The sequence below is a fragment of the Eleutherodactylus coqui genome, chromosome 1 (genome assembly GCF_035609145.1).
Source record: "Eleutherodactylus coqui strain aEleCoq1 chromosome 1, aEleCoq1.hap1, whole genome shotgun sequence".
Lineage (NCBI taxonomy): Eukaryota > Metazoa > Chordata > Amphibia > Anura > Eleutherodactylidae > Eleutherodactylus > Eleutherodactylus coqui.
In genome coordinates, this window is record NC_089837.1 from 515,259,032 (window position 1) to 515,278,408 (window position 19,377).

At 49.2% G+C, this 19,377-nt stretch overlaps 2 protein-coding genes across 5 annotated transcripts in view; both read right to left on the reverse strand.

Annotated features, from left to right (window-relative positions):
* LOC136588589 (keratin-associated protein 10-4-like) overlaps positions 1-19,377 on the reverse strand; it is an 820,730-nt gene that overhangs the window by 423,674 nt on the left and 377,679 nt on the right. The gene's annotated exons all lie outside the window — the stretch shown is intronic.
* The window catches only part of LOC136588609 (uncharacterized), a 94,474-nt gene continuing 84,494 nt past the window's right edge, over positions 9,398-19,377 (reverse strand). For 2 of the 4 annotated variants that reach the window (XM_066587970.1, XM_066587979.1), the window contains exons 4-6: positions 14,863-14,985; positions 10,337-10,456; positions 9,398-9,680 (exon numbers count right to left, since the gene is read on the reverse strand). In XM_066587970.1, coding sequence (XP_066444067.1) covers positions 9,468-9,680; positions 10,337-10,456; positions 14,863-14,985 — 456 coding nt within the window. In that variant the 3' untranslated portion in view covers positions 9,398-9,467. The remainder of the gene's footprint in view (positions 9,681-10,336; positions 10,457-14,862; positions 14,986-19,377) is intronic. The other 2 variants (XM_066587998.1, XM_066587988.1) reach the window with 2 other exon arrangements.

Consider the following 19,377-nt stretch of genomic DNA (forward strand, 5'->3'; position numbering starts at 1 on the left):
AAAACTGAAAACATTTCTATTTGTCCTGCCTCTGTCTGTCCTAAGGGCGGTGGACACGTGTCGGCTGCGTGTGCAACGTTTAAAAATCAGACGCACCCAGCTACGGTTTACTGCTGGCTTCGCCATTTGCTTTCCTTAATTGGGAAAAAAAATACCTGCTCTGCCACTGTTAATAACTCTGCTACCCTCACGTTCTGTGACACATTAGCAGGGACACAGCACAGTTATTAAACTTAGATTATACATTCACTAGAGGCAGTGGGGCCTTTCGTTTTCAAAAAAGGGAAAAAATTATATTTGGCCTGCAGTCTTGCGCCAATTTATTTCCTGCCTGTGAAATCAAATCACTGGTAACACAGCATGCTGAGGGGTAGGGGTAGGGGTAGGCCTAGAGGACGTGGACGCGGCCGAGGACGCGGAGGGCCAAGTCAGGGTGTGGGCACAGGCCGAGCTCCTGATCCAGGTGTGTCGCAGCCGACTGCTGCGCGATTAGGAGAGAGGCACGTTTCTGGCGTCCCCACATTCATCGCCCAATTAATGGGTCCACGCGGGAGACGGTTATTAGAAAATGAGCAGTGTAAGCAGGTCCTGTCCTGGATGGCAGAAAGTGCTTCGAGCAACCTATCGTCAACACGCAGTTCTGCGTCGTCCACTGCTGCAAATCCGAATCCTCTGTCTGCTGCTCCTCCTTCCTCCCAGCCTCCTCACTCCACTACAATGACACCTGCTCAGGAGTGGGAACACTCCCAGGAACTGTTCTCGGGCCCCTGCTTAGATTGGGCAGCAGCGGTTCCTCTCCCACCAGAGGAGTTTATCGTCACTGATGCCCAACCATTCGAAAGTTCCCGGGGTCCGGGGGAAGAGGCTGGGGACTTCCGCCAACTGTCTCAACAACTTTCTGTGGGTGAGGAGGACGATGACGATCAGACACAGTTGTCTTGCAGTGAGGTAGTAGTAAGGGCAGTAAGTCCGAGGGAGCAGCGCACAGAGGATTCGGAGGAAGAGCAGCAGGACGATGAGGTGACTGACCCCACCTGGTGTGCAACGCTTACTCAGGAGGTCAGGTCTTCAGAGGGGGAGTCAAGGGCATCAGCAGGGCAGGTTGCAAGAGGCAGTGCGGTGGCCAGGGGTAGAGGCAGGGCCAGACCGAATAATCCACCAACTGTTTCCCAAAGCGCCCCCTCGCGCCATGCCACCCTGCAGAGGCCGAGGTCCTCTAAGGTCTAGCAGTTTTTCACAGAGACGCCTGACGACCGACAAACAGTGGTGTGCAACCTTTGTCGCGCAAAGCTCAGCCGGGGAGCCAACACCAACAGCCTCACCACCACCACCATGCGCAGACATATGATGGCCAAGCACCCCACAAGGTGGAACGAAGGCCGTTCAGCGCCTCCGGTTTGCACCCCTGCCTCTCCCCCTGTGCCCCAACCTGCCACTGAGATCCAACCCCCCTCTCAGGACACAGGCACTACCGTCTCCTGGCCTGCACCCACACCCTCACCTCCGCTGTCCTCGGCCCCATCCAGCAGTGTAGTTCAGCGCACCGTCCAGCCATCGCTTGCGCAACTGTTGGAGCGCAAGCGCAAGTACGCCGCCACGCACCCGCACGCTCAAACGTTAACCGTTCGCATAGCAAAATTCATCAGCCTTGAGATGCTGCCGTATAGGGTTGTGGAAACGGAGTCCTTCAAAAGTATCATGGAGGCGGCGGCCCCGCGCTACTCAGTTCCCAGTCGCCACTACTTTTCCCAATGTGCCGTCCCAGCCCTGCACGACCACGTCTCCCGCAACATTGTACGCGCCCTCACCAACGCGGTTACTGCCACGGTCCACTTAACTACGGACACGTGGACAAGCACAGGCGGGCAGGGCCACTACATCTCCCTGACGGCACATTGGGTGAATTTAGTGGAGGCTGGGACAGAGTCAGAGCCCGGGACCGCTCACGTCCTACCCACCCCCAGAATTGCGGGCCCCAGCTCGGTGGTGGTATCTGCGGAGGTGTATGCTTCCTCCACTAAAGCACCCTCCTCCTCCTCCTCTGTCTCGCAATCAAGATGTGTTAGCAGCAGCATGTCGCCAGCAGTCGGTGTCGCGCGGTGTGGCAGCACAGCGGTGGGCAAGCGTTAGCAGGCCGTGCTGAAACAACTCAGCTTAGGCGATAAGAGGCACACGGCCCACGAACTGCTGCAGGGTCTGACACAGCAGACCGACCGCTGGCTTGCGCCGCTGAGCCTCCAACCGGGCATGGTCGTGTGTGACAACGGCCGTAACCTGGTGGCGGCTCTGCAGCTCGGCAGCCTCACGCACGTGCCATGCCTGGCCCACGTCTTTAATTTGGTGGTTCAGCGCTTACTGAAAAGCTACCCACGCTTGTCAGACCTGCTCGTAAAGGCGCGCCGACTCTGCGCACATTTCCGCAAGTCCCACACGGATGCTGCCACCCTGCGCACCCTGCAACATCACTTTAAGCTGCCAGTGCACCGACTGCTGTGCGACGTGCCCACACGGTGGAACTCTACGCTCCACATGTTGGCCAGGCTCTATGAACAGCGTAGAGCTATAGTCGAATACCAACTCCAACATGGGCGGCGCAGTGGGAGTCAGCCTCCTCAATTCCTTTCAGAAGAGTCGGCCTGGTTGGCAGACATCTGCCATGTCCTTGGTAATTTTGAGGAGTCTACCCAGGTGGTGAGCGGCGATGCTACAATCATTAGCGTCACCATTCCTCTGCTATGCATCTTGAGAAATTCCCTGCAAACCATAAAGGCAGCTGCTTTGCGCTCGGAAACAGGGGCGGGGGAAGACAGTATGCCGCTGGATAGTCCGGGCACCCTCCTGTCTATTTCTCAGCGCGTAGAGGAGGAGGAGGAGGAGCATGAGGAGGATGAGGAGGAGGGGGAAGAGACAGCTTGGCCCGCTGCTGACGGTACACCGGCTGATTGCCTTTCATCCTTTCAGCGTGTATGGCCTGAGGAGGAGGAGGAGGAGGAGGAGGATCCTGAAAGTGATCTTCCTAGTGAAGACAGCCATGTGTTGCGTACAGGTACCCTGGCACACATGGCTGACTTCATGTTAGGATGCCTTTCTCGTGACCCTCGCGTTGCACGCATTCTGGCCACGACGGATTACTGGGTGTACACACTGCTCGATCCACGGTATAAGGAGAACCTGCCCACTCTGATTCCCGAAGAGGAAAGGGGTTCGAGAGTGTTGCTATACCACAGGACCCTTGCGGACAAGCTGATGGTAAAATTCCCAGCCGACAGCGCTAGTGGCAGAAGGCGCAGTACCGAGGGCAAGGTAGCAGGGGATGTGCGTAGATCGAGCAGCATGTACATCCCAGGCAGTGCAACAGTCTTTAAGGGCCTGGACAGCTTTATGGCTCCCCACCAAGACTGTGTCACCGCTCCCCAGTCAAGGCTGAGTCGGCAGGAGCACTGTAAAAGGATGGTGAGGGAGTACGTAGCGGATCGCACGACCGTCCTCCGTGACGCCTCTGCCACCTACAACTACTGGGTGTCGAAGCTGGACACGTGGCCTGAACTAGCGCTGTATGCCCTGGAGGTGCTTGCTTGTCCTGCGGCTAGCGTCTTGTCGGAGAGGGTGTTTAGTGCGGCTGGGGGAATCATCACAGATTAGCGTAGCCGCTCGTCAACCGACAGTGCCAACAGGCTAACACTCATCAAGATGAACAAAGGCTGGATTTCCCCAGACTTCTGTTCTCCACCAGCGGACAGCAGCGATACGTAAGCAATACGTAGGCTGCACCCGCGGATGGAAGCTACGTTCTCTCTCACCATCCAAAACGGGGACATTTCTGCTTCATCAATCTGTGTCTAATATTCCTCCTCCTCCTCCTGCTCCTCCTCCTGAAACCTCACGTAATCACGCTGAACGGGCAATTTTTCTTAGGGCCACAAGGCTCACTCAAATAATTTTTCTGAACAATTTTTATAAGTTTCAATGCGCTTAAAAGCGTTGGAACTTAAACTTGAACCAATTTTTCGTTACACTGGGCTGCCTCCAGGCCAAGTTACCACTTAAGCCACATTAACCAAAGCGATTAATGGGTTTCACCTGCCCTCTTGGCTGGCCATGGCCAATTTTTCTGATGTACATTAGTACTGTTGATACAGCAATTTTTGTGGGCCCTCGCCTACAGTGTAATCAAATAAATTTTTAGCCCACCTGCATTAAGCGCGACATTAATACCTCAGCTGTGTTGGGCAATGCAATGGGATATTTCTATGTACCGCCGGTGGCTTCCTGGCACCCACCCAGGCAGTGGGTCCACAGGGAATTATAAATGCATCTGTTTCCACTTATAAAGAACCCCAGTCTGACTGGGGCATGCAGTGTGGGCCGAAACCCACCTGCATTAACCCTTTCCAGTCCACTGTCTGACCTGTGAAGACATTAGGGTTTAAGGCTGTACAGCTCCGTTGTTGGTAGACGTTCGTCGGGGTTCTCTTACTGTATATTGCCAGCCTCTCTGCTGTCGGAGCCTATCCTACGTGTCAGCTCATGCAGTACTGGCTTTAGCCAGCATATAGCGCCGTTGTATAACGGCAGAAAAAGAGTAAGCCCCCTAGGAAAACCATATACAAATTGGATTGGAAAGGGTTAAGCATGACATTACTACCTCAGCTGTGTTGGGCAATGCAATGGGATATTTCTATGTACCGCCGGTGACTTCCTGGCACCCACCCATGCTGTAGGTGCACACGGAGTTTTTACTACATCTGTACACTTGAAAAGAACCCCAGTCTGACTGGGGCATGCAGTGTGGGCCGAAGCCCACCTGCATTAAGCACGACATTACTACCTCAGCTGTGTTGGGCAATGCAATGGGATATTTCTGTGTACCGCCGGTGGCTTCCTGGCACCCACCCATGCTGTAGGTGCACACAGAGTTTTTACTACATCTGTACAATTGAAAAGAACCCCAGTCTGACTGGGGCATGCAGTGTGGGCCGAAGCCCACCAGCATTAAGCACGACATTACTACCTCAGCTGTGTTGGGCAATGCAATGGGATATTTCTATGTACCGCCGGTGAGTTCCAGGGAGCCACCCATGCTGTGGGTCCACAGGGACTTCACAATAGGGAGTTGTACCTGCCTGTGTCTATGAATTAAAAAGCCCGGTCTGACTGGGGCATGCAGACACCTTGACAGAATGAATAGTGTGTGGCACATAGGTTCCCCATTGCTATGCCCACGTGTGCAGCTCCTGATGGCGGTGGCACAGGATTCTATTTCTCATTGCTTCTGTACAGCATTGTGGGCTATCGCCCCGCCACTTTTAAAGAGGGTCGCTGCCTAGCCGTGCCAACCTCTGCAGTGTGTGCCTGCGGTCCCTCGTCATGGCAGACGCAATTCTAAATAGACATGAGCGTGGTGTGGCATGAGGGCAGCTGAAGGCTGCCCAGGGACACTTTGGTGTGCGCTGTGGGGGGAAGGGGGGGGGGCGGTTGGGCAGCATGTAACCCAGGAGAAGTGTCAGTGGAGTGTCATGCAGGCAGTGATTGTGCTTTGTTGTAGCTAGTGTGGTGCTTAGCCAAGGTATGCCATGCTAATGAGGGCTTTTCAGAAGTAAAAGTTGTTGGGGGGGGGGGGGCCCACTCTTGCCGCTGTTGTGGCTTAATAGTGGGACCTGTGAACTTGAGATGCAGCCCAACATGTAGCCCCTCGCCTGCCCTATCCGTTGCTGTGTCGTTCCCATCACTTTCTTGAATTGCCCAGAGTTTCACACATGAAAACCTTAGCGAACATCGGCGAAATACAAAAATGCTCGGGTCGCCTATTGACTTCAATGGGGTTCGTTGTTCGAAACGAACCCTCGAACATCGCGGGAAGTTCGTTCCGAATAACGAACACCCGAACATTTTGGTGTTCGCTCATCTCTAGTTTTTAACATTAGAAAGTCTAATTGACAGTCGCGTAAAAAAAACGCAGCGATATCGCGTGAAAAAATGTGAAAGAGAAATGCAAGTGTGCAGGGGCCCTTAAATGCATCTTGCAGAACTATTATACAGTTTCCTGAGACTTTTCTATGGATGAACTATTCTCAGGATAGATCATCAATTCTTGATTAGCAAGGGTACACTACTCAGGATTCTCGCTGCTTCATTTCTTTCCTTTGCTACCAGAAGTCACATGACTGCTGTGGCCAATCAGAGGCCTCCTGGGATCATGGAACTCAGGATGTAAGCGGTAATGCCAGAATTTCGGAAGGTGACGCTTCTGTCTCTCACTGTCCGCAGCAGTCACAGGAATAGAGTAGCTGGAGTGAGTTAGATGTGCCCTAGGAGGGCTGAAGACAGGTAAGTATACATTATTTTATCTCATGCCAAGCCCTTACAAATATTTGTCCTGAAACCACACAACCGCTTTATAATATGGCCATGTACTGTTTGATTTTTGGTTCAATCCATTTTGGTCTGTATGTAGTCTATGGTATGTATTTTAGAATATTCATCTGCAAACAGTTTTTTGTGGGATTCCAACTCATTTTAGGGGTTTGACTTAGAGCATGTTTGTAATGGGGGGGGGGGGGGGGGCAGGTGACACACAAAAATGTTCTCCTTAGGCCTCTCTCACACAGGGCGTTTTATACAGCGTTTAGCACTGCCTTTTCAGCCCAGCGCTAAACGCTGTACAACACTTCCATTCATTTCAATGGGGCTGCTCACACAGGGCTGAAAACACAGCGCCACCCAACACTGCACTTTGACAGCAATGCAAGTTCTATTTTGGGGCGTTTTCAGCCCTGCGTTGCCCGTTAAAATGAATGGGCAGCGGTTTTAGCACTGCTGAAAACGCGGCAACACTTGGTGCCCCGTTTTTGGCAGCATTAACGACTCGCCGATTTTTGGGGTGAGGGCTTGCAATAGAAGCCCCAGCTAGGTAGACAGAAAAAAAGAAAGTTAATACTCACCTAGCCACTGCAGTCCGGGTCGCGACCGCTGGTCTCTGCCGCTGATCCGGGCTTCCCCTGCATTCACAAGTCTATTGCCGGAGGCCAGGTTTGAGAACCCCGCCTCCGGCAATAGAGTGCTGTGATTGGTTATCGGAACACTCGATGCCCAATCACAGCCCTTCATTGACTGTCTCAGCCAATCAGCGCCGGCAAGCTCTGATTGGCTGAGACAGTCAGTGAAGGGCTGTGATTGGGCATCGAGCAAGCACCAACAACCAATCACAGCACTATATTGCCGGAGGCCGGGTTCTCAAAGCTGGCCTCCGGCAATAGACTTGGGAGTGCCGAGAAAGCCCGGATCAGCGGCAGAGACCAGCGGCCGCGACCCGGACTGCAGCGGCTATTACTTTTTTTTTCTTTTCAGCATTCTTGGCTGCGTTTTCAGCCGAGCTGAAAGCGCAGCCAAAACGCTGGCATAAAGTATGCCAGTGCTGCTGAAATAGGGTGGAATCTGCAGTAACGCAGCGTTGAAAAACGCTGCGTTACTGCAAACGCCCTGTGTGAGGGAGGCCTTAGACGTAACACATTCTGTACATCAGAATCATCTGGTAGTAAGGATTCCTGCACTCCGCTCCCCTCAGCCTAGTTGTAGACCGGTTATTGGGGCACCAGACAGTGCTGGAGACTGAGGATGTGAGGAACCCCTGGACACAAGGTACTTGACTCATTCACTTTCGCATACAAGGAACCATTCATTAACAATAACACAAAAGATAATGTGCCAAGTAGTGAAAGTTTCCTGCTGAGGACAAACCTCCAAAATCTGCAGCAGCATCCTTGTGTTGGGTTCACACCTGTTAAATGAAGATTTATCATCTGCTTCCACAGGGTAAGTTTATGATCACAGGGTCCAACCACAGGGACCCCCAGTAATCAAGAGAACAGGAGTCCCCAAGCTTCTGCAGTGAACGGATCGGTGGTGTGCATTTATGAACACTGTCCTACTCACTGTCTATGGAGACAGATGACTGCAGCTCTTGGCTATTTCCATCAGTCCCATAGGGATAAATGGAGAACTGGTTATGCCTGTCCACCACTACCATAGTCACTCAGGGGTAATCGAATTGCACTAATCTTGTGATTGCTTGGGGTCCCAGCAGTCGGACCCCCAGGGATTATATATTTATCATTGATCCCGTTAATAGATGATAAATGTATTTAGTGGGACAACCCCGGCATGCAGACACTGTGTATCGATACGCAACAGAAATAAATCACAGCATGCTCTATTTCTCTGCGTACATACACAGCGTGAGCCCTATACATTTGTATGCGCTGCATGTGATATGCTGCCCATACACAATACATTGCAGCGGTCACATGACCTGGGTTTGCGGTAGTGGAAGGGACGCAGGGATGATGAGTATATCTTATTTTATGTTTTTTTTTTCCGCATCCTGAGGATCTAAGGAAAAAAATGTAAACTACATTCGGATTTTCCTGAGAATCCACCACACATTTCACCACAATTTTTTTTCTGCTGCAGGTTATGTCCCGGGCTGAAGCCTCTGCAAAATTGTAGCAGAGATCTTTGTGATTACGGCCTCCAGCAGACTAGTGTTTTTTTTTTAATCATAGTGCAGTCCGTTTGAAAAAAAAAAACATAGTACACCCGAACAGCATAGACTCCCTTATTATTTAGTGGTGCGATGCATGCGATTAAGGTTTTTTTTACACAGACACGGATTGCATGGATAAGCTCTTTGCATGGGCTCTCCTGATTCATTTTCTCCTATTTAAGTCCATGCGGATGCCATCTGTGTGCTGTCAGTTTTTCTTTAAGATGCAGAAAAAAAGAACTGGGCTTGTGTCTGAATTTTTTTTCTTTTTGCAGTCATGAAAACTTCAGGAATCCAAGTATTTGGGGTGATTCGCACGGCGTATGTGTATGTCAGTTTGTGGATACACAGGATGTTCACGCATTACAAATGTATGAGTATTTAGTGCAAATTTCAGCCAATTTGGCATTCTCTTTTTGTACGTATAATTGATACATATTTACAGGCACAAAAACCACGCAGGCCGCTCCCATTTAGTAGATGTGCAAATACACAGTACATACTCAATTTTCACGCATATTCACTGAGCATTTGTACATTCACTTCTATGGGACATCCTGCAATTTTTTTCACGTGACCGTAAATTATGTGAAAGATACTCAGAGGTGAAAGAACCCACTAAAGGTTCTATACACTCGTTAATACATGCGTAATATGGAGCATATTTATGCCTCTGTGAATGAGCCTTTACTTTTGTTCAACAGTATACTCTTGGCTGGTACATTGTAACAAACTGCTGCTGTGTGAGGCAGAGAAGGTGACGGCTTCTCTGAATGCCAATATTTTCATACACTGACAGCAAGCAGAGATCTTGAAGACAGTGAGGAAAGACAAAACATATTATGAAGTTGTACAAACTTTATTTCCATAAGACTGAAAACCTCTTGTAGATCCGTGTAAATACAGGCGGATACTTTCTCAGCTCTTAGTTCCATTTATTTGCTGTGCTTGGCTTCTTGCAGATTCTTCTGTTTTGGTCCCTGCAGGGCATTACAATTACTTCTGGCTTCCTGTATATAAATTCTATGCCGCACAATTCAATGAATATTTCATCTATTGAATGGACACATATTGTGTCCTTTTCACATATAAGTCCGCTCTCACACGGGCAGTAGTGCTTATAGAACCCATTATGAGTCTGAAGAAAGAGATGATAGGGTTAATGAAGACACCTATGAATCCTAACCACATCTGCCAGTAACATGTAAAATCAGCGGTGGGAGACGCAGCGTGAGGCCCGGGGTCCAGTTACGGAGAATGGGCCCTGATGGAGAGAAGTCTTGTGCAAGTTTTGTCAGTTTCAAACTCATACAGAACTTGAATGTTAAAATCATCCATGTGATAAAACCTTTATAGCAGCTTTTCAATGCAGTGTTTGGCCACACAGCTTGTATAGATGGAACATGAGGCTTTAGGGCGCATCCAAAATTGTGGTAATTTGCAGTCAAAGCTCATGTCACATCACTGTCTAGTGTACAAGCACTCCACTGTGTATCTATTCATACACTTCCAGGAGGAATAAAGGAGGAACAGCTCCATGTCGAGTTCTAAGATAAGATACACTTTTTAAAAATTCTTTCCCCCACTCGGCTTGTCGGTCCAAGTTTGATAAATCTCTGCATGACTTATACAAGCATGTGACATGTAAGCTGCGGGGTCCCACACAGCATGTGTATGGGGGTCTGTGTGCTGCGCCATGCAAACTGATCATGAGAATCTCAAGTACAACTCCCCCTTCGCAGTGTGAATACAGCCTGATAGAAACCAGTACAGCAGCCGCTTACAGATACTCACCTCAGGGTCACACTCCTCATTTTCTTTTGCTTTTTGGATACATACACCTGCATCCATGTGAATATTTACGCAGCACCCGCTCTTACAATTTTCACTAAGAGCACAGTAATCTCCACCGTCCTAAATGTAAAAGAGAGGAAATAAATGTTCTGTGAATTATAATTCTTTTATAAGGTTTGTTTCATTGTTATTATTCCTGAGATCGGCCACAATTATTACTTCACACCAGGAAGGAAAGACTATTAGGGACAATTCAGACGGCTGTTCCCCATCTGTGCTGTCCATGTAATTCACGGCACACGGACACATACTTGCCAATAAGGCTAATCACATGACCGCTATTTCACGTGGACTATGTCCTGTTCTGGTCCGTGTCATGGATGAGGGTAGGATATGTAATGTCCACTACCCACCGCTCAGTCAGTACATGGACCTGCATCTGTGTGCTGTCCGCTGGGAGGGGAGTCCTAGATTCTCACGCATAACTCACAAGCCGCCCCGTGACCACGTCCTTGAACATTCAGACAGACGTTGTGTGTATGAGGTCGGTTTGGCACTCTTTTCTGTAGAAGTTATATAGGAAAACCATAAACTGATAAAAAGTTTTATGAAAAAGGCATCTGGATTTTTCATAGTGCTCAAAAACACATTAACCCCTTAGGGAACACACATACTCTCTCTTTTATATGGAAGACACAATAAGGTCTTAATCTGATGTAAACACACTTTCATGGAAGTATTTTGAAAGAGTGGCACGAGAAACGGGAGAGCATGTCAGCACCTCCATCTAATTTGTGGGAACTTCAAGGTGGTCTTCTTTCCACATGGGCCAATATTCCTGCAGAACAATTTCATCTAGTGGATTCTACATAACAATGAATTACTACAGTTTTCAAGTTACCACCCGGAAGGAACATCAACAGGGAAATAAATGAGTCACAGACAGGAGCATAGTACCTCAGGTCAGCGGGAACGGTCAGGGCCTGGAACAACTGTACGTGAATAAACACTCCAATAATACAAGGTAAAAATTAGAGATGAGCGAACGTGTTCTTCCGAGCTTGATATTCGCGCGAATATTAGGGTGTTCGGGATGTTCGTTATTCGTAACGAACACCATGCGGTGTTCTGGTTATTTTCACTTCCTTCCCTGAGACGTTAGCGCGCTTTTCTGGCCAATTGAAAGACAGGGAAGGCATTACAACTTCCCCCTGTGACGTTCAAGCCCTATACCACCCCCCTGCTGTGAGTGGCTGGGAAGATCAGGTGTCACCCGAACATAAAAGTCGGCCCCTCCCGCGGCTCGCCTCAGATGCGGTGTGAGTTAGATGAGGGACAGTGCTGTTTGTACCGGAGCTGCTGTAGGGAAAGAATTGGTAGTTAGTGTAGGCTTCAAGACCCCCCAAAGGTCCTTATTAGGGCCACTGATAGCTGTGTGTTGGCTGCTGTTAGCAGTGGCAATATTTTTTTTCTCAAAATCGGCTCTGCAGAGCGTTGCACCCGGCATTAGGGACAGAAGTGCTGCATAGGCAGGGAGAGTGTTAGGAGTGAGTGTAGCCTTCAAGAACCTCAACGGTCCTTTCTAGGGCCATATTTATCCGTGTGCAGTACTGTCCAGGCTGCTGTTAGCTGTGCTGCATTTTTTTTACTTCTCAAAATCGCCTCTGCAGAGCATTGCACCCTCCATTGATACTGCAGGGAAAGAATTGTATAGGCAGGGCCACAACACAGTTATTATTCATTGAATATATGCAGTGGGTCCTTTTGCTTGTAAAACAAGTGAAAATAATTCTATTTGTCCTGCCTCTGTCCGTCCTAAGGGCGGTGGACACGTGTCGGCTGCGTGTGCAACCTTTAAAAATCAGACGCACCCAGCTACGTTTTACTCCTGGCTTTGCCATTTGCTTTCCTTAATTGGGAAAAAAAATACCTGCTCTGCCACAGTTAATAACTCTGCTACCCTCACGTTCTGTGACACATTAGCAGGGACACAGCACAGTTATTAAACTTCTCATGTTCATAGAATATACGCAGTGCTGCCTTTTGCTTGTAAAACAAGTGAAAATAATTCTATTTGTCCTGCCTCTGTCCGTCCTAAGGGTGGTGGAACCGTGTCGGCTGCGTGTGCAACCTTTAAAAATCAGACGCACCCAGCTACGTTTTACTCCTGGCTTTGCCATTTGCTTTCCTTAATTGGGAAAAAAAATACCTGCTCTGCCACAGTTAATAACTCTGCTACCCTCACGTTCTGTGACACATTAGCAGGGACACAGCACAGTTATTAAACTTCTCATGTTCATAGAATATACGCAGTGCTGCCTTTTGGTGCAAAAAAACGGAAAATAATTCTATTTGTCCTGCCTCTGTCCGTCCTAAGGGCGGTGGACACGTGTCGGCTGCGTGTGACACCTTTAAAAATCAGACGCACCCAGCTACGTTTTACTCCTGGCTTCGCCATTTGCTTTCCTTAATTGGGAAAAAAAATACCTGCTCTGCCACAGTTAATAACTCTGCTACCCTCACGTTCTGTGACACATTAGCAGGGGCACAGCACAGTTATTAAACTTAGATTATACATTCACTAGAGGCAGTGGGGCCTTTCGTTTTCAAAAAAGGGAAAAAATTATATTTGGCCTGCAGTCTTGCGCCAATTTATTAGCTGCCTGTGAAATCAAATCACTGGTAATACAGCATGCTGAGGGGTAGGGGTAGGCCTAGAGGACGTGGACGCGGCCGAGGGCGCGGAGGGCCAAGTCAGGGTGTGGGCACAGGCCGAGCTCCTGATCCAGGTGTGTCGCAGCCGACTGCTGCGCGATTAGGAGAGAGGCACGTTTCTGGTGTCCCCACATTCATCGCCCAATTAATGGGTCCACGCGGGAGACGGTTATTAGAAAATGAGCAGTGTGAGCAGGTCCTGTCCTGGATGGCAAATGCAGCACAGCTAACAGCAGCCTGGACAGTACTGCACACGGATAAATATGGCCCTAGAAAGGACCGTTGAGGTTCTTGAAGGCTACACTCACTCCTAACACTCTCCCTGCCTATGCAGCACTTCTGTCCCTAATGCCGGGTGCAACGGTCTGCAGAGGCGATTTTGAGGAAAAAAAAATTGCCACTGCTAACAGCAGCCAACACACAGCTATCAGTGGCCCTAATAAGGACCTTTGGGGGGTCTTGAAGCCTACACTAACTACCAATTCTTTCCCTACAGCAGCTCCGGTACAAACAGCACTGTCCCTCATCTAACTCACACGGCATCTGAGGCGAACCGCGGGAGGGGCCGACTTTTATGTTCGGGTGACACCTGATCTTCCCAGCCACTCACAGCAGGGGGGTGGTATAGGGCTTGAACGTCACAGGGGGAAGTTGTAATGCCTTCCCTGTCTTTCAATTGGCCAGAAAAGCGCGCTAACGTCTCAGGGAAGGAAGTGAAAATAACCAGAACACCGCATGGTGTTCGTTACGAATAACGAACATCCCGAACACCCTAATATTCGCACGAATATCAAGCTCGGAAGAACACGTTCGCTCATCTCTAGTCATTACCCTTTATTTGCTAAAGACCAAAAGAGCTGTTCTGATTATTAGACAACCAGGTGTATGGCCATTACCTGTTACACCACAAGTTTTAGAAAATACTAAAAAGGTGGTGAATCTCTATTAAATGGGTATTTAATAGTTAGTAACCTAGTATGCTAGGCTGAAAAAAGACAGATGCCCATCCAGGTCAACCTGTTCTCCTCCCTCCCCTTGTAGATCCAGAAGATGGCAAAAAAATTCCAAATGAGTAAAAAGCCAATTTACTCTGTTTTGAAGGAAAACAATCCTTCTCAACTTCATAATGGCAGTCAAAATATTCTATTAATCAACATTTGAACAGTACCTACCTGACTCCAAGTTAAAATAAGAAAGAACAAACCAAAGCTAAAAATGTCCTTATGATGTAGTGCAGATGCTCTGGTGGTGGACCATCAGTCTTTGATTACAGGTTGGCAGCGACTACATGCAGTACTTTCTGTCACCACCGCTCAGCAGTGAGCACTCTTTTTTTTAAGGACATTTGCTGTTTCTGTTCTCAACTACTAAACAAACCCTTTACAGGCGTGTATCATGTATGTTCCAGTCTGTATCCCAGATGCCAAGCCAGAGCATTAACCACAGCTGAAACATAGCCCAAGTGTTCCCTGGGCTTTGTTCTGGGGCACAGCGCCACCCTGTGCCTTTCTTTTCATGCAGAAACTTCAGAAAGAATCTTAGGAGGTAAAGAGAATTTCTACAAGGGTGGCAGGAGAAGCACGAGGCACTCTGCCTAGTTAAGTCTGTGCTTAGATTTCTTTTCTTTGTCATCAGTAGTCTGGTTTTCGAGGAGGGGGTGTAATTTAGCTGTTTGTTCCAGTGTATAAAGCTGTCAAATCCATGTTAGAAAAAACTAAGTGGATTCTGACACTTTAAAGCCCTTGTGAATGAGGCCTTATACTGTATGTAAGCAGGAGAGAGTAATAGAACAGCTGATAACAGGTACTCACCGAACCCAAACATTTCTGAGGTTTTACTTTTGGTCCACATTTAGGAATTATCCCGGTATAGCCTACATATTGGCAACACCCACTATTACAGTTTTCATTAGCGAAACAAAAATCTCCATTGTTCTAAATATAAAACAAAGGAAAAATGATTCATTTAGAAGGTTTCCCATTTATGTCCCATAAAAAGTGCGCTTTTTAAAAATATTTGACATGTCAAGTGAAATGCTTTTTTCGCTGGGGTTGCGGATGCGGAGACCCCACTGATTTACTAGAATGAAGCACTCATCAAGCGCTGTCACTGCTTATTAGGCTTTCTTCAGACGAGCGCTGTTTTAGTGCTATATAGCCACGGGCAAAGATTGTAAAGTTCTAAAGTTTGCTTGAATGACTTAATTCAAGCTGCTTGAAGCAGTCCGTTCACACGATCAGTGGTGCGAGCTGCGTGCTTTCAAGGCTACCATAGGGGAAGGACGCAGCAAAGAGAGGTCACGTCCTATCTTTGCGCGAACCATGGAGCTAGGTGCGATCATAGCACTAACATGTCCTATCTTTAAGAGAGAGGCAAGTGTTTTGTGTGGCTGCAATTCCTACAATTCCTGCATCTGATCATTTCTATAGGAAAGAATTGTTTCCAATAGAAGCGCTTTCTGTGCGCTGAAAAGGGTGCTCATCTGAAGGCGGCCTTAGCTGAAGATGAACCCATAGCCTTTGTATTGAGACAACCTTCAACTAGATATCAACACACTGATGAGAGCTTTAGCTTTCTTCTTCTAGTGATGGGTAGGGGTCTCAGCACTCAGATTCCAGTGATCAAAACTTTTGACAAGTCTCTGCAATTTTTGGCAGGTCAAGTTGTATTTTTTAATGCACCATATAATGCATTGAAAAGTTTTAGAAAACTTCTTAGTGTTATAATAGTTTTTAATGGTTTTCTAACTTTGGTTCATTTGACCACCGTTTAAACCATTTCATTTAAGAACACAGGGAAGTGTATTTCGACATTCTCTATTTTTGGATAACTAGAATCTAAAGATGAGCGAGCACACTCGTCCGAGCTTGATGCTCGTTCGAGAATTAGGGTACTCGAGATGCTCGTTACTCGAGACCAACACTACGTGGTACTCGAGTCAATTGCATTTCCTTCCTCGCATGTTTATCTGTGCAGGCCATTTCATCTATGCTGTTTTGTCTGTGCAGTGCATAAGGCAGAGTGTAGGGACGCAGCTACTTATATAGGGAAAGTTATACAGTCCTCCTGATTCTCTGTACAAGAACCCCAACGCTCATTCTTAGGGCTACATCTCACCGTCTGCATTATAGTTGTGGCTGGCTGGGAGCAGTAGTGCATCAATTTTTGTATTACGCATCTAGGCCTGTTCCCAGCTTTTCAGTAATAGCGTTCTCAGCATGCAGTGCCATACAACCAGCACTCACCGTGGAACTGCACTCAAACATTTCCTTGCCTACTGTAAACGACTTCAGTTATACTGTTCTGTGTCTGCAGTGCATTAGACAGAGGTCTTACCGCTAAACAGTACTGTAATATTACCTGGGCCACTGCAAAGTATTTCAGCAGAGCAGAAAGCAGAGCGTCCCACAATACCCTTTCCTTGGTGGGGTTGAGATAGCTGCAGTTACCAGCACTATCCACTGGCTTTAGAGTCTTCTCCCACTCCATACAGCCTCTATCATCTACAAGTCTCTGTGAGTGGTAAATTACCCCTAGGTATCAGCGCAAGACAGCGGGTTAATTTTTTCAAGTCACAGCATAGAGCCTCAGCTATCTACAAGTCTCTGTGTGCGGTGAATTAAGCCACAAATGTCACTGCTGTACAGTGGGGTAATTTATTTGGGCCCCGCTTTATTCTTAATCTGCCATGATGAGGAGTAGGGGTCGAGGACACGGACGTCCAAGTGAGGGTGTAAGCACAGGCTGAGTTCCTGGGCGTTGTTAATCACAGCCGGCTGCTGAGGGATTAGGAGAGAGGCAAGTTTTTGGGCTCCCCTGCTTTATATCACAATTTACGGGTCCGCATGGTAGACCTTTATTACAAACAGAGCAGTGCGAGCAGGTCCTGTCGTGGATGGCAGAAAACGCCTCCAGCAATGTATCGACCACCCAGTCTTCTACGCAGTCCACTACTCCCGGCCTAGGGACTACAACTCTGAATCTTTGGCTGCTGCTCCTCCTTCCTTCCAGCCTCATCACTCCATGAAAATGATATATTCTGAGCAGGCAGACTCCCAGGAACTGTTCTCGGATCCCTGCCATGAGTGGGAAAAAATGGTTTCTCTCTCACCTGATGAGTTTGTCGTGACCGATGCCCAACCCTTGGAAGGTTCCTGGAGTCCGGGTGATGAGACTGGGGACTTCCGGCAACTGTTTCAAGAGCTTTTTGTGTGGATGAGGATGATGAGACACAGTTGTCTGTCAGTGAAGTAGTAGTAAGGGCAGTAAGTCCAAGGGAGGAGCGCACAGAGGATTCGGAGGAAGAGCAGCTGGACGATGAGGTGACTGACCCCAACTGATTTGCTAAGCCTACTGAGGACAGGGCTTCAGAGGGAGAGGCAAGTGCAGCAGCAGGACAGGTTGGAAGAGACAGTGAAGTAGCCAGGGGTAGTGGCAGAGCCAGAGGGAAGAATCCCCCTACTGTTTCCAAAAGCACCCCCTCACGTCAAGCCTCGGTGCAGAGGGCTAGGTGTTCAAAAGTGAGGATTGTTTTTACTGAAACAGCGGACGACCGACGAACTGTTGTGTGCAACCTTTGTCGCACCAAGATCAGCTGGGGAGCCACCACTACCAGCCTCACCACCACAAGCATGTGCAGGCATCTGATGGCCAAGCACCCCACAAGGTGGGACAAAGGCCATTCACCACCTCTGGGTCACACCACTGCCTCTTCCCCTGTGCCCCAACCTGCCACACAGATCCAATCCCCCTCACAGGACACAAGCACGAGCACCTCTCGGCCTGCACCCACACCCTCACCTCCACTGTCCTCCACTCCCTCTAGCAATGTCTCTCAGCGCAGCGTTCAGCTGTCGCTAACACAAGTGTTGGAGCGGAAGTGCACATACGCCGCCACCCACCTGCATGCACAAGCTTTAAACGTGCACATTGCCAAACTAATCAGCCGGGAGATGCTGCCGTACAGGCTTGTGGAAACAGAGGCTTTCAAAAACATGATGGAGGCAGTGGTCCCGTGCTAATTTTCCCGGTGTGCCATCCCAGCCCTACACCAGCACGTCTCCCGCAACATAAATCGTGCCCTCACAAACGCGGTTACTGGGAAGGTCCACTTAACCACGGACACGTGGACAAGTACTGGTGGGCAGTGCCACTATATCTGGTGGAGGCTGGGACCGAGTCAGAACCTGGGACCGCACACGTCCTACCCACACCCAGAATTGTGGGTCCTTCCTCGGTTCTGGTATCTGCGGCGGTCTATGCCACCTCCTCTAAACCCTCCCCCTCCTCCTCCTCCGCAACCTCTACCTCTCAATTAAGAAATGTGAGCAGCACGTCGCCAGCAGTCGGTGCGGCGCGGCAGCACAGTGGTGGGTAAGTATCAGCAGGCCGTGCTGAAACTACTCAGCCTAGGTGACAAGAGGCACACGGACCCTGAGCTGTTGCAGGGTCTTACTGAGCAGACGGACCTCTGGCGTTCGTTGCTGAGCCTGCAACCGGGCATGGTCGTGTGTGACAACGGCTGTAACCTGGTGGTGGCTTTGCAGCTCGGCAGCCTCACACACGTGCCATGCCTGGCCCACGTCTTCAATCTGGTGGTTCAGCGGTTTCTGAAAAACTAACTGCACTTGTCAGACCTGCTTGGCAAGGTACACCGCGTCTGCGCACATTTCCGCAAGTCCATCACAGACGCTGCCACCCTGCGGACCCTGCAACATCGGTTTAATCTGCCAGAGCACCGGCTGCTGTGCGACATGCCCACACGGTGGAATTCTACGCTCCACATGTTGGCCGGGCTGTATGAGCAGCGTAGAGCAATAGTGGAATACCAACCCCAACATGAGCGCCGTAGTGCGAGTCAGCCTCCCCAATTCTTTACCGAGGAGTGGGCCTGGATGACCGACATCTGCCAGGTCCTCGGAAACTTTGAGGAGTCTACCCAGATGGTGAGCGGCGATGCTGCAATCATTAGCGTCACCATTCCTCTGATATGCCTGCTGAGAAGTTCAATGCAAAGCATAAAGACTGACGCTTTGCGGTCGGAACAGGAGACGAGGGAAGAGAGTATGTCGCTTGATAGTCAGAGCACCCTCATGTCTATATCTCAGCGCATTTTGGAGGAGGAGCAGGAGGAGGGGGGAGCAGGAGGAGGAGGGGGAAGAGACAGCTGGGCACACTGCAGAGGGTACCCATGCTGCTTGCCTCCCATCTGTTCAGCGTGTATTGCCTGTGGACGAGGAGGAGGAGGATCCGGAAAGTGATCTTCCTAGTGAGGTCAGCGATGTGTTGCGTACTGGTACCCTGGCACACATGTCTGACTTCATGTT